This window comes from Microcaecilia unicolor, chromosome 10 (assembly GCF_901765095.1).
Source record: "Microcaecilia unicolor chromosome 10, aMicUni1.1, whole genome shotgun sequence".
Lineage (NCBI taxonomy): Eukaryota > Metazoa > Chordata > Amphibia > Gymnophiona > Siphonopidae > Microcaecilia > Microcaecilia unicolor.
Window position 1 is genome coordinate 170,336,058 of NC_044040.1, and position 16,046 is coordinate 170,352,103.

Consider the following 16,046-nt stretch of genomic DNA (forward strand, 5'->3'; position numbering starts at 1 on the left):
TGTCTGTTTTATCATTCCCACCTTAAGTAATTCCCTTATCCCTTATTTGTCCTGTTTGTCTGTCTTGATTAGATTGTAAGCTTTGTCGAGCAGGGACTGTCTCTTATATGTTCGGTGTACAGTGCTGCATACACCTAGCAGCACTATTCAAATGATAAGTATTAGTAGTAGTAGTACAATTTCCTATTCCCAGTGGCTGAGGCTTAAGTAGTGGTGGAAATGTCAGTGATAGCAGAAGCAGTGGTTCTCTTGCCCTCCCTCCCCCCCAGTATGAAGGACAGTAGCAGCATGATGTCTCAAGTCATATCCTCCTCCTTTGCTGCCCACAGTTGATATCACAGAATGGAGGAGTAGCCTACTGGTTAGAGCAGCAAGATAAGATCCAGAGAAGCCCAGTTCAAGTCCCACTGTGGCTCCTCATGATCTTGGGCAAGTCACTTAACCTTCCATTGCTTCAGGTACATGGATTATAAGACCTCCAGGGACAGGAAAATACCGACTGTGTCTAAATATAACTTGCATTCTGTTATTACTGAAAGAAAGATATGAGCTACATCCAATATTTTTTTCCCTTTGAACACAGAACTCTGTAATGCTGTGCGTTCCAAAATGTGACACCAGGTTCGCTCTTTTCACTTCAGGTGCCGAATTAACATTGAAAATGACACAACTGGGCTACTGCAGTATGAGAATAAATAGATTGTGCTTTTCTTCAAAGATAAGTCTTGAAGCTTGGTGTCTCTGGGCACATTAGGGAGACTATCAAGTTTACCTGAAATTTAGTTACAACAATTTACAAGTTATTAGTTTTAACTCTCCAGCAGGGAAAATCTTTTACTGTAGCTTTCTGTACAGCAAAAAAATGTTTTTTTCAAACATGTTGCTCCCAAATATTTTGCTTTATTTCCAAGATAGAAGTTGAATTATACATGATAACAGCAGAGGGCAAGACTGGAAAGGGGCCCTTAAATGGTGCCTTTGTGGAGATTATTCTAAAAAGGATAGTAGGTGTCTACCTTCCTGTATAGAATACGAGTGTAGCCGGCTATAAAGGCATGCATGTGTTTATGCTAGCCATAGAACTGCTGTCCATACTCATACCTAGTTACACACATGGGGTGAATTCTATACATAGCACTGAAAAAAGTGCTATTCTATCAGCCACACTTAAATTTAGGCCTCCGTTTATAGAATAGCACTTACACCAAGGAATTGCACTTAATTTTAGGTGCAGTCATTTGTACCAACTGAAACGTGGTGCAAATATACATGCATAAATTAAGCTCATATCCCCCCTTATTCTATAACAACATGGGAATATGATTGGAATGCCCCCGTTCCACCCATGACCCTCCCATTTCCATGCCCCCTGTTTTTACTCATGCATAAAATCTGAGCCTAAGTTTATGCATGTAAATTCCAATAAAATCTAATTAGTGCCATGAATCAGAATACAGTAAAAAAAAAAAAGATCTGGTAAGCTGCCAGACTTCTGAAGTCAAAAGCCAAAATGCGCCAAAGCAGACTGTGGAGAAACTCCAATGCACCAAAGTGACACACAGAGTATATCCTAAACAGGAAGCCAAATATAAACAAAACAATTTTGTTAATGCTTGGCTGTGTAGGATATACTCTATATGCCACTTTATTCTGATTCATGTATGACCCTTGAGGAAGGATTTATGCTCAAACATGGCCCATATAGGGTCAGGATCACTTACACCTTTGGCTGAGCAAGACTGTAATATAATTTTTGGTGAACTGTTGAAGAATAAAGAGTTTTTAGAATCTTGGACTTCATTTTTGACTGATTCTCATGGTACATCTCTCTTCCACCCTGTTTTTGTTTCTCTTGTTGACACAGCCATCACTTACTCATTCTCCACCCACATATACACTTCCATGACAGTTGTGTGCCAAGTGAGTAAAATTATAAATATAAAATAAATCTGAAGACCCGATGTTTAAATGCACATAAGCAGTGGTGTTGACTGATTAACCACTTTCAAAAAAAAACCCTATTAGCTTTGGCCATATACATGGCATGGCAAAAGGACGGGATTAACGGCCACTCTCTATAAACCTTATATGTAAGTGCCAGTGTCAACTTAGCAGGTACAACTTTAAAAGGATAACTTATCCATTTAAAGTTGTACAGTTACCCAAAGAGACGAAAGAATTTTATTAATATATGGAACCCTTATCTGCAAAATATTTCTCATAAAGCAAGAAGTGCTGTACTAAACAACTTTAGCAAACCCTAACGTAAAGGGAACCCGGTAGACATATACTCCTTGTACAAGTCAGTAAAGTTTGGTGACAGAATTTTGGAAGGAACAGAGACCATGATATAAGAAGCTCACGGTATAGAGGTTATATTAGGGGGGGGGGGGGGGGTTAGAAGGGGAGAAAATGTTGTAAAAATTGATGATGCAGTTAAGATGTACATAAATGCATATGATGTGTCATTATGATTACAGAATGTTTCATAAAGCTGTTTCAAATGTTTGATCATCAATAAGAACCGTTTAAATATAAAGTTGTACAGTTGGTCTGCTGCTCTATATTGGGTGATGAATTTTCTACAGATTCTTCAGCTGAGAATGATTTTGCAGAGCTGAGTTTTTATAATGATCTGAGCATGGAATGCAATGTGCCAATCGCAGTGATTAAGAAAAATGCTATCTGTTAGTCAGTAAGGTGCTTTTATGTACTGGGCATCATCTTTTATCTACTTACTTAATTACTGTAGAAGGCTGCATGATTTCCTGATAAACCTCCAAGTCCATCATGCCAAGACTACTGGAGGTGCTGCTGTTACCATTGCTAATAAAGGGAAAAAAAAAAAATATATTAATGCCAGTATGCACCATCTGTCCATTATACTGACATTAAATTTGGCTAGTATTTGTTTTGTAGGATATATAAAAGAAACCTAACGTTATCTAATACTTGAGTACTTGTTCTGCCCCTTAAGTTCTGTTTTCATAGGTAAACTGTGGTTAAGAGGTAAAAAAACACAAAGGGCCTTCAAGAATGGATTAGTGTTGAGATGTGGCTTTATTGAAAGGCCTGACATAATCTGTGTTTCAGCAACCCGTGTGTGTCAGGGATCTTGGTATTAAGTAGTTGTCATCTGCTATGATCCAATGAGTCAATAGAAAAAATCGATCATTCAGAGTTATAACTGTGTGTGTATATGACACATACATACACACACAGAGACCGATGCAAAACTTTAGCAGCTCCTGGCAACTATGCCATTAAAAGAACAAAAGGTTAATCATTGGATCATTGTAGATGACAACAAATTAACACAGACCATGTTGGGTCTTTTAATAAAGCCACATCTCAATGCTAACTCATTTTTGAAGGCCCTTTGTGCTTTTTTACCTTTTGGTCTATTTTGTCATTCTTTCATTCCTTCTTTTTTGGTTGTCATGCTAATCCACTTGAGTGCATCAAACTAAAAGTTAACAACTTTACTCACTCTCTGCAAAAGACTATAAACTAAACTGAAACACCAAGGGGTGGATAAAGTTGAAATTGCTCTATGGGTGCTGTGAGAAATATGGAGGCCAGCACTATTCAATTCTATTCTACTCTTATCATTGAGGTCTGCTCACTCCTAATAGGTTCATGGTGGATTAATAATAAAGAAGTAAAACAATACTGTTGGAAATTACAATACAGTATCATAAGAACAGAAAGTAGATTTATTAATTTACTGACTTCCTTAGTATTTTTGGCATAGGTTTTCAAATAATTGTGGAAAAGTATGTAAGAAGACTGTAATTTAGTCTGCAAAGGAAGTTTCTTCCAGATTTTACCATCTTGGAAGGTGAAAGCTATAACAGATGTTCTCTTAACTGAAAGGAAACTCAAGATTTGATATGTCATTAATTGTGAAACACAAATTATAGCATATGAAATAAATTGAAAAAGCTATTCAGATTTCAAGCCATTCAAGATCTTAAAACACTACCCCCTGGATTCTATATAAGTTTCGGACAGTAGCACCCATTAAATTGTGCAAATGGCCAATTTAAGTGCATTACTCAATGGAGTAACCCGCCAACCAGTGATGATGATAATTGGCCGATAACAAGCAATTATCATCACTAACTGGCAATAATTGGAATTTACACTCGCTTCTTTTTAGGTGTATTCTAAAAAGAAGCATGTGTAAATTCTAATGCACGTAGCTGAAAGGGGGCACAGCAATGGGAGGAGTATTGGCGTGTCAGGGAGTTACTCAAATTTACATGCATTGTTATAGAATTCGGGGAAATGCATCTACATTTAGGCACAGGTATTTATACTAGGTTTTCAATGTCATAAATGGTCTCACCTAAATGTAGGCGCGATCTCCGGTCCTATGTGCTATTCTATACACTGTGTCTAACCTTAGGTGTGTTATATAAAATAATGCTAGGTGCATTAATCAGATGTTTCTAGAGTTTAGACGCCATTTACAGAATCTGGCCCTATACATGCAATTTTATACTGAAAACATGCTTTAATAGACAACTAATGCAGTTGATCCATCAATGGAGAAGCTCTGTTGCATTTGTTGTATTTTGTAATAATTGAAGATTATACTATAATTTAGCAGGGATCCTTACATATAGAGAATTGCAGTAGTCAAGTTATGGAAGAATTAAGGCTTGAACCAAAAGTCTGATAAGCCAGATCCCAAAGGCTAGATGCAGACCTTCAAGATCTACATTTGAAGAGCAATTCTGTAACTGGATGTCTAAATTACATGCCACTTGCAAGCATAAATGCACAGAAAACTGGCACTTGTGTGGATTTGTGTACACTATGCATGTAAGTGGCAGCAAAGCAACTAAGCACTATTCTTTAAGGGGCTCATGTAAGTGGCATAGTGCATAAATGCAAGGTGGCATTTGCAAGGTTAGCATTCACAAGAACAACCAAAATGATAAAGGGGATGGAATGCCTCTCATATGAGGAAAGGCTAAAGAAGTTAGGGCTCTTTAGCTTGGAAAAGAGACGGCTGAAGGGAGATATGATTGCAGTTTACAAAATCCTGAGTGGTGTAGAATGGGTAAAAGTGAATCAATTTTTCACTCTTTCAACAAGCACAGACACCAGAGGACACTCAATGAAACTGCATGGAAATACTTTTAAAACAAATAGGAGGAAATATTTTTTCACTCAAAGTATAGTTAAGTTCTGGAACTTGTTGCTGGAGAATGTGGTAACAGTGGTGAGCATATCTTGTTTAAAAAATGTTTGGACAAGTTCCTGGAGGAAAAGTTCATAGTTTGTTATTGAAATGGACATGGGGAAGCCACTGCTTGCCCCAGGATTGGTAGCATGGAATGTTGCTACTAATTGGGTTTCTGCCAGGTACTTATGACCTGGGTTGGCCATTGTTGGAAGCTGGATACTGGGCTAGATGGACCATTAGTCTGACCCCATATGGCTATTCTTGTGTTCTTATGAATATCAACTGGGACCCACATAACAGAAAACAGGTGCATCAGTCCCTTCTTTTTATGGTGGTATTTGCTAACAAACACAGACGCAGTGCTCCAAAACGCGTTTCTAAGCTGTGCCTGATTGGACTTTTGCTTTCTTATCTGAAGTTAAGTTATATTTGTGATTCATTTGAGCAACATTATTTCAATTGACCCCTGACACAGGCATTTGTATACCGAAATATAGCCCGTGTTGAGTCCTTTGATTAAAGAGCTCTTGATTGTTCCAGTCCTGAAGGCCTTTTTGTGCTTTTTTGTGTTGTCTTTGCTCATTGTACTTCTTGACCCCCTCTTTTGCTTCCTGCTGGTCCTGGTAAGCAGAGTATAACAGCGAAATAAAAAACGAATGTAAATAAATGTGCAAAAATATTAGTAAACCCTGTTCTAAATATCCATAAAATCCATTTAATTAGCTGGAAAATAAACACCAAAATGTTCATTCTTTTTTGACTAGGTGGTTTCCTTCTGCTCTTATCCATGCGGATCCAGTGTCGGGACTTCATTTGCATCTAACAAGGAATTCTTCCCCTATTCTAGATTTCCCTGCTCCCCTTCCCCAGCCTACTAGTTTGGCTATTGTAGTGACAGTCTTTGACAGGAGACCCTGCAGTGATGGGTGCTATATCTAGCCATTTGATGTTACCCTCAAGGATTGACCACCCCTCCTTTTTCTCTTCTTCCCTGGGCTATGAGCATTGCCTATGTAGCATTCCAAGTTCCAGCTCACCTGGGGTGTGGAAGCCCAGCATGAAGACTGAAATGGAGACTTTCTGCATGGCAGGGCACAACAGTTACCATCTGAGCTTCCAAGCTAGCTCTAAAATTTACATCTTGTAATTAAAATCCCTCAGAAAAAGAGCAATGAGACTCAAGAGCAATTGACTCTCAAATACCTTCCAGTATTTATAAAGGCAAAGAGATGAAAACCTGATTGCAAATTGACAAAGTAATCAAGTAAGCCCCTGAACTGTTGACCTTAAGGATGCTGACATGATTCAGACAAATGTCCCATTGTAAACACAAATTATTTCTTTTCCATCTCGAGTGGCCTCTCCACATAACATCCTCTAGAAGTTCAGAGCAAGAAAGAAGAGGCTGTAGAACCAAATAAACCTGCTTTTTTTTTTGCCTTGTTTTGTATCTTAAGCAAAAATCTTCTCTTAACCCCCTGAGTGGATGAATTCCTTTTCGTGGATTCACATAGATCTCAGCTAGGCTGAATACAATCGCTATAAGACTTATTTTATTTATTTTTATTTATTTTATTACATTTGTACCCCGCGCTTTCCCACACATGGCAGGCTCAGTGCGGCTTACATAGTAACAATATGAAGAATTACAAAGTCGTAAAGGAATTAATTGACCTCCATTTTATGCAAATATATCCTATGCTTGGGGCCAGATTTGGAACTTTTAGCTTCTAGAAGTGCACTGGATATTGATGGGATAGGAGGCGAGGAGAGAATCGCGGGACACGGAGGGGAGGGCAGGGCAGAGGAGAATCGCGGGACACGGAGGGGAGGCCAAAAACACGGGACACAGAGGGGAGGGCAGGGAGGTTTCTGTAAAACATTTTCATATTGCCTAGACAAAAATGGGAGCTGTTGAATTTGGTTATCTGGTTATTCTGTTCCTAACCATTGCTGACTAAAAAATTCAGTCCAAAAGTGTGAAGGAAGTAAGACACCAGTAGGGTAATTTAGTAAATGGGCACCTTTTTGTAGGTGTCCTGAAGCCATGCAGTGACAGCCTAGTCTATAATGGCATCTATGACGGCATGCCTTCCATTTAGGTGGCCGCAGTTACACCATCCATAGAGCCAGTGTATCTATGTAGAAGGGTGTGTATAACTTACTGTATTCAATTCAATTCACATCAATTCTTTTATACCGCTAATATCCCCTTTCCAGGTTTCAGTGCAGTTTATATTCTAGGTGAAACAAAAGTAAATAGTGTTAGTGTGAGGTATGAGAAACATTAGAGACCATTGGATTAATGCATGAGACTAAAAACATTAAGGAAAGGATAATGGATGATACTAGGAGGTAGAAGTCATGATGGATTGTTATGAAGCAGTCTTTGGGAAGAGAAAGGTTTTTAGCCTCTTCCTGAAGTTGAGGTAGCTGTTTTCTGTTCTGATAGGAATAGGTAGATAGTTCCTTATTTTATTTTATTTTTCTAGTTTGAAAGTGTTCTTTATTCAAAATTTAAGAAACATTATACAATATCGATATCAACAGGAAATTCAACTAGTCAACAGACTACAAGTCACCAAGAACAACAAAGAACAACATAAACCTCTCAACCCTCCCCCTCCAAAATCTGCTTTTCTTGAAAAATACAGAATACAAAACCCTCACAACTCAGTCACAAAATACCCCTCCACTGGTGATACGGTTTCCATATAGTGAAGAAATGTCCCATACGATCATTTTTAAGGGCAGTCAACTTCAACATCAAATATAAGTTGTCAATTTTAATCAACAATTGGTCTTTGGTGGGAGGTTCTGGTCATTGCCAAGCAGCTGCCAAATAGAGACGAGCCACTGACTTCACCATGGCAAACAGCTGACCCTTAGTAGCTTCCCAATGAGCAGGATATCCATTGAGCAAATAACTAAGAATGGATGGAGGACATGGAAGCCTCAGCATCCCCTGAAACATCTTAGAGACCATCTTCCAGTAAGACTGCACCTTAGAATATAACCACCAGATATGTTCAAAATAGACTTCAACAGGGCAACCTCTCCAACAAAGTCCTGTTCTAGTTTCAAAGATCTTCTACAGTCTAGCTGCGGTATGATACCATTGAAATAACATTTTATATCCATGTTGAATATAATTAGATGCAATGGAAACCCTCATGAGTTGTTTATAAAGCCCTTGCCATTGTGCACTAGACAAAGAAACACCCAGCCAAGCCTCCTACCATTTTTCATACAATTGGACTACCAGTTTGCTAAACAATAAAGCTTTGTATAGTCTGGAAATCAACCCAGTTCCTACTCCCATGTGAAAGATCTTAAGCAAAGCTTGATCCCCCCCCCCCCCCCCCCCATTCCCAATCTGGAAGAACCTTCCTCTGCATAAAATCATGCAATTGACCATAAAATAAGTAATCCACTTCCCTCAATCCATACCTGTCCCAAAGCACAGTAAAGGGGATAAGGGACCCCTGAACTACCAGTTGACCCAGCTTTCCAAAAATACTAGGACTAGGGGGCATGCAATGAAGCTACAATGTAGTAAATTTAAAATGAATCGGAAAAAAGTTTTCTTCACTCAACGTATAAATAAACTCTGGAAGTCGTTGCCAGAGAATGTGGTAAAGGAGGTTAGCTTAGCAGAGTTTAAAAAAGGTTTGGATGGCTTCCTAAAGAAAAAGTCCATAGACCATTATTAAATGGACTTGGGGAAAATCCACTATTTCTGGGATAAGCAGTATAGAATGTTTTGTACTTTTTGGGGATCTTGCCAGGTATTTGTGACCTGGATTGGCACTGTTGGAAACAGGATGCTGGGCTTTATGGACCTTTGGTCTTTCCCAGTATGGCAATACTTATGTACATCCTAAGGCCCTGTTTCTCCCACTTATGAAAGGTCCTAGTATGGGCCGGTGCATCAAACCCTGAAGCATACATTATAGGAATGTCTGAAAAGTATTGTTGTTTAGGGAAAAGAGACATCCTAATGGAATACCAGAGAGCTAATGTGTAGGGGTGAGATCTAGAGCACAGCTGAGACAGAGAAAGCCAAGGCACATAGTGTAATGGCATCTCTCATAATACTGCTTGCTCCAGCTGCACCCATTGCTTATCTGCGAAAACATGCCACTCAAAAAGAGATGTAAATTGGGCTGCTCTACAATAAGTAAGAAAATCCGGTACCCCCATTCCACCCTGTTCCCTAGTCACATACATAAGACTCCAACATACCCGAGGCGGTTTTCGTTGCCAAATGTAATGAAACACTTTCCTTTGAAGTTTAATCCAAAACCCTTTAAGAATTGGTAAAGGGAGGCAAGTAAAGAAACGGGGCAACACGGTCATCTTCACCGCACTAATCATCCCCACCCAAGATAAACTAAGCAAATCCCAGTGATCCAAATCTGCCAGCACTCGAGATAGCAGAGGAGGATAATTTAAGGAAAACAAAAATCCAGATCCACTGGAACAGACATTCCCAAGTATTGGATACTATGAGATGCCCACCTAAAGGGAAAGCATCAGCGTAGGACCTGAAGAGTAACAACGGACACTGTAAGATTTAAAATCTCCAATTTCATAGAGTTAATAGTAATTCCCGACACCTGACCATAATGATATAGCAAGTCCATAACTGCTGCCAATGATGACAAGGGATTCATCAAGATGAAGAGTATATTGTCAGCATATAGTAAAATTCTTATAATCCTGCACCCCTACACATATCCCACTGATCTCTTGGCTATTCTGAATTGCCTGGGCCAGTGGTTCCATAATCAGCGCAAATATAAGTGGAGACAGAGGGTACCCCTGCCTAGTGCCATGAAAGATTTGAAAAAAATTGGTATAAGTACCATTGATATGAAGGCATGCCAACGGAGAATCATAAATGAGTGCCATCCAATGCATGAAATTTCCAGAAAAGCCAAACCAATGAAGAGTAGTAAATATAAATGGCCAGGACACCCGATCGAATGCCTTCACTGCATCTATACTAAGAACTACTGCAGAAATCTGCCTCTGATGAGCTTTCCAAATTAGATCCAACAAACGCTTTACTATATCTTTTGGTTGCTGGCCTGCTATGAAGCCTGATTGATCCCCGTGTACCAACTCAGGCAAATATCATTGCAATCTCACTGCCAAAATCTGAGTTAACAGTTTATAATCAATTCCCAATAAGGAAATTGGATGATAAGAACTGCACTCCACTGGATCCTTCCCCAGTTTGTGTAGCAAAGTTTCTCCAGCCTGATAAAGAAAAAGTGGTAACTGAGGCTCCATAAGTAAAGAATTATACAAACGAGTCAGCAGTTCAGCCAAGATCTGAACAAACTTATAAAAAAAAAGTTTGAAAAGCCATCCAATCCTGGGGCCTTATGTGCCGGAAGACGGGCAATCACTTCATTGACTTTACCTGCGGAAATGGCAGCATTAGCATTGAGTGACAAACTAGAAAGTGTAATTTCATCCAAATCTCTGCACCTCAGTATCCAATGCCCCCTATCCCGCTGATTAAATGTGCTCATAATACCGAACAAACTTTTGTCCAATTGCCCTCTTGCCCTGAACTATATCACTATTTGAAGCTTTCACACATACTATTAAATTCTGAGCTTGCTGCTTCTGAAGTTTAGCCGCCAGTTGGTGGCCCACCTTATTGCCCTCCCTCAAAATATTTCTGATGGACCTGTTGGAGTGAAGTAGCCAGATCCAACTCCTGTAACTCTCTCTGACATTGGCCCAATTGTTGACGAATTGTATGGAGGGAAGGGTGAACACAATGATCCCACTCCAAATGACCCAAACATTGACAAAGCTGCAGTCTTTCCACCAACTGTAAAGGAGAGGCCAATAGGAAAAAGCCATCGACATCTAGCAATAGCTATGTCCAGTCACGATACGCCCATTGACTGGCCAAAGTGGCTGGTGCAATATCTGGGTAAATTTCCACCACCGCATCATCCCAGGGTATAGTACTCCCTTTCCATCAAATCGCACATAAAACTCTCTCCTTTTCGTCAATAAGGCACTGCTCGCCGCCATCTTACTGCCAACACACGGCCCCGGCACTGAAGTAGAAACAACTGATGATTTCACCATTGTAGTGCGCTAGTGAGTGCTCATACGTTCGCCAATGGATCCTCCTTCCCACAGGAACAGGCACAGCAGTCAAATTAGCGATGTAGGAATGTTAATTACATCTCCTGCTGACAGTGAACCCCAGAGCTCATGGCTCAAGCTGCTACCTATGTGGATGATATCACTTCCTCTTTCCATATTTTGACTCCAAAAACAGGGAATAGAGAGCTGAAAATCTTCTGATTTCTAATTGACTTTTGGAATAGTGATGCTAGCATCAGTTATTGTTTCAGTCTGTTAGATTGGACCAGACATAGCAAAACAGTCTTAGTCAGCAGTTCAGAGGTGAAGCCCTGTAGGATTTGAAAAACTAAATAAGCAGCTTTGAACCTGCATCTTCCTGTTATGGGAAGCTAGTGCAGTTTGTTTTTAAATGAGTTGAAACACTAGTATATCTATTCAATCTGTATATTAGTCTAACAGCTGTGTTTTGTATGATTTGCAGTTTTTTCTGATATCAACACTTAATACCAAGGAAGAGAACATTACAGTAATCCAAGTGAGGTAGGGCTAACATTTGGACTAGTAGTGCGAAGGCTTTGTGGTCGAAGAATGATCTGACTAGACGTAGCTGTCTCATTTTTAATAGTGTTTCCTTCCATAGCTGGTTAATATGGGAAGCGAAGGTGAGTGAAGAGTCAAGCAAGACCCCTAGTACTCTGATTTTAGATTTGATTGTCAAGATTTGACCATTGGTCTGACCTCAACTCCCTGATTTCAGAACCACAGGACCTTGTCTTTTTGCGCATTTAATTTCGGTTTATTGGTCAGGGCCCAGGTGCTGATAGCAATCATATCATTCGTTACAGAATGAGTTGGATCTATGTTTGATGCTGTCACTGGTAAGAGAAGCAGGATGTATTCTGTAAGTTGTTGGCAGAAGTGGCAACCCTAACCATGCCCCTCCCATGCTCTGCCCAGGTGAATGCCCCCTTGAGTTTAAGTAGTGTGTGACTTACAAGTGCCCATACTGAATAACGCTCAGTCACTTTGCTACCAATTATGCACATAAGTGCCGATTTTCTGTATATTAATGAACTCAAATGGGACCAGATTCTATATATGACACCAAAAAAACTGACGCAAAACATCTTTGCTCTTAGCGCTATTCTATAATCTAGGCCTAAAGTTAGGTGCGGTTTACAGACTATGCATAGCACCCACTCCTGTGACTAAAATGTAGGCGTGACCATTTACGCCAACTTAAACCTGGTGTAAATCCCCATGTCTAACTTAGGCTTGGATCAGGCATATTCTAGAACAGTGCAGAATTTTCTAAAATTTTGCGTAGAATTCCCCCTGAAGTAAAATGTAAATGTGCTATGAGGTATATTCTCTACAGGTTGCCTAAAGTCAGCTGCTACAATACTGTGCACTAAGCACAAATTCTATATTGACAATTATGCATGTAATTGCCATTATAGAATACGAGCATAGGTCCACAGTTAGTCATGCCAATAACTGGTGTAAATGTCCACCACTAAAAGTTACATTTGTGTGCATTACTGGCATGATTTCAAAGCTTAGCATGTAAATGTTTGGCATGCCCCTGACCCACCAATGCCCTTCCCGTGTGCATGCCCTCTTGCAGTTTCATGCTCCAGATTCTGAGTGCTAAGTTTACAGAATATGACTAAGGGGGAAAGTTATCAACATGGATTATTGGAAGATGGGTTATTTTATTATTAATCTAGGTTAGCAGTAACTAGGGTTCACTGCATAAAATGGCACCTGTGTTAAAATAGCATACGTTGTGGTAAAATAACCCATTTTAAAGTTGATAGCTTCCTCAAAGTGCAGTTACACACACAAATGCTAATTAGTGCAAATTAACTACAATTATCTCTGATTATTGGTTGTTAGTGCCAATTAACACCTAATTTGCCAATTAAGTTACTTCATATCTGCCAGTATTCTATAAGCAGGTGTGCAATTTTGCACAAAGCCACTATTTACTAAAATGTACTATTAGATATTGTGTTGACACTGTAAGTAATATACTATGCCGCACTTTGTATTGTTATTTGATTATTTTTACTGCTACAATTGTCTTATTCTTGCTGTACGCCACTTTGAGTGAATTCCTTCAAAAAGGTGGAAAATAAATCCTAATAAATAAATAAATTTACATATGTAGATTGTCAGCACACAGTTTAAGAGGGGACCTTTTAGAGGCATGTTTTTGGGCAGACAGGAAAACTATGCATGTATTTCCGATTCTCAACACATCCGCTTGTTGGTTATTCAGTGCATTGCACCAAGTACAAATACATAACAGTAGCCACAGAGTGTTTGCATGTGACCCCTGAAGCTGGCAGTATGCCACAATAAAGGTGTTTTGTCCATAACTCCCTGCCTGAAGGTTGTGTGTCATCCTCTACATCTCTGGCATATTATGGCATTTAAACATGTATTTTCCAGTGTCCATATATGTATTTTACAAAAGGCTTTAATTTCATTGAGCCTTTTGTAAAATACTTGAGGAACTGTGCACATCTCAATCTGGACATTCCATTCCTAGCTATACTACCTATAAGGGAGTAATTCTATAACACTGCACTTATATTTAGTAACATAGTAAATGATGGTAGATAAAGACTGAACGGTCCATCCAGTCTTCCCAACAAGATAAACCTATATGGCACCAAATCTATAGACGGAAATAGGTGCCTACTTTCTTTTATAGAATATGAGCATAACAGGTGAGATACTCCCTAATGTGTCTATACACACAACATTACTGTATTTGTTCATACAGGAATTGGCGAATGCCTTTACGGTACTATGTAAGCCACATTGAGCCTGCAAAAAGGTGGGAAAATCTGGGATACAAATGTAAATAAAATAAATAAATAAAATAAAATAATTTTGGAACGAGCAATTATGCCAGCCATGGTGTAAGTGCAGTTATCTAAATGCTGGACATAAGTGCACAACTTGTAAGTATTCTGTAAATTATGCAAAAGTCCCACCCGTGCTCTGCCCATCTGTAAAAGCCGCACTATGTAAGATTTGTGCATATTTACAAAATAACACGTATGCGGCATTTGGTATTTATACATATATGTTCACACATATGCATATATATACCAGGGTTCTAGTCATTTACACATATAATTGGCATATAAATGCTACCACCTTCTTTATAGAATTAGCCCAGGAATGCATCAGTGAAGAATAAAATACTCCTGATATGCTACCATAGACTTGCTCCTTTTGTGTGGGTATAAATTGCATCACTACCCAGTTGTTGGCAAATACAGAAGGCAGAGATACCTCATTGATCTCTCGCTGAGTTGTAAAAAGCTGCTGGTGTCATCTGGATTGTCTTCATCATTCACAAGCTGTGACCAGCTGCCCGTGCTTTCCTCACTGCTGCTGAGGTGATTTGGAAGCTCCTCTATCCTTTTGGAAGTAGCAGCTGCCTCCGAATCCAGGGTACTTCTGTGCCTGATTGTGGAATTATCCAGTGCAGAACAGTATCAGTGTCAGGGGCATCAGATTTTTCAGCATTTTATGAAGAACAAAAACAAGCAACAGTTCCCTTGCTGCCTCATACGTTTTGTCAGCACCTTCTCTGCCCTTCATGACCATGTTATGGAACAAAAAGTAGAATTCCATAAAAATAAATGCACAGCTCTCTAAAAATAACAGGCTAAAAATTCCAAAGGAAATACATATGTAAGTGGCTGCCACTAAACTTATATGGGTCGATATTCAAAGTGATTCAACCTGCCAGAAGCAGCTCTTGGCTAGTTAAATCACCTGGTCGGGGCTAACCACTAATTTTCAGCAGTACTTAACTGGTTAGCGCCAAACTGAAAACTGGCTATTTTGGGGGCATTCCGGGGATGGAGTTCGCACTTGGTAGGTTCAGTGCCAATATGCAGACCTTAACCTGCCAGGGTAACCACATAAATAGGACTGCATAAAAGTGAGTCCTATCTTTATGTGGTTTCCTATAGCCAGTTAAGTACTGAATATCACACTTAACCAGCCAGCTATGCATTGGCCAGCTCCACAAACCCGGGAATTCAATGCTGGTGCCGGACATGGCCCAGCACTGAACTTCTGGGTTTAATGACAGCGGCAGTCACATTAGCTGAATATTGGTTCCATAAGGTCCCTATCTGAATTTTCAGCAGCACAAAAGAGAAGTACTATAAGTGGATGCATGGAAGTTGCCTGTACTATAAAGGAGCTTAGGTGCCTAGGCTCCATTTTAGAATACAAGCATAACGGAGAGAACAGGAGGGAAGCAGCACTTACCCATACAGTAAAAGAGCTCCCGGCTCCAGAGTTATTCTTGGTGGAGAACAGTGCAGTTGGCCCTGTGACATCATCTTTAGGGGCCAACTGGGAAGAATAAAATGTAGCCGTTCCTGTGGTGTGAGGACGCAGGGGTGTGGCCCAAAGGGGCACATCCATTTGAAGCATCTTCAAAGCTCAAAGGAGCCTGGAGCCAGGAGAGTATCTCCTCCTTTGAAGGTATTGTTTTATATTTATTATTATGGAGAAAGGGAAAGGGGAATGGGAAATGGGACTTGATATACCGCCTTTCTGAGGTTTTTGCAACTACATTCAAAGCGGTTTACATATATTCAGGTACTTATTTTGTACCAGGGGAAATGGAGGGTTAAGTGACTTGCCCAGAGTCACAAGGAGCTGCGGTGGGAATCGAACTCAGTTTCCC

At 39.8% G+C, this 16,046-nt stretch overlaps 1 protein-coding gene across 1 annotated transcript in view; it reads right to left on the bottom strand.

The window, feature by feature from the left end:
• The window catches only part of SPHKAP (SPHK1 interactor, AKAP domain containing), a 164,361-nt gene that overhangs the window by 7,710 nt on the left and 140,605 nt on the right, over positions 1 to 16,046 (bottom strand). The window contains exons 9-10 of the mRNA XM_030217134.1: positions 14,630 to 14,797; positions 2,740 to 2,826 (exon numbers count right to left, since the gene is read on the bottom strand). Coding sequence (XP_030072994.1) covers positions 2,740 to 2,826; positions 14,630 to 14,797 — 255 coding nt within the window. The remainder of the gene's footprint in view (positions 1 to 2,739; positions 2,827 to 14,629; positions 14,798 to 16,046) is intronic.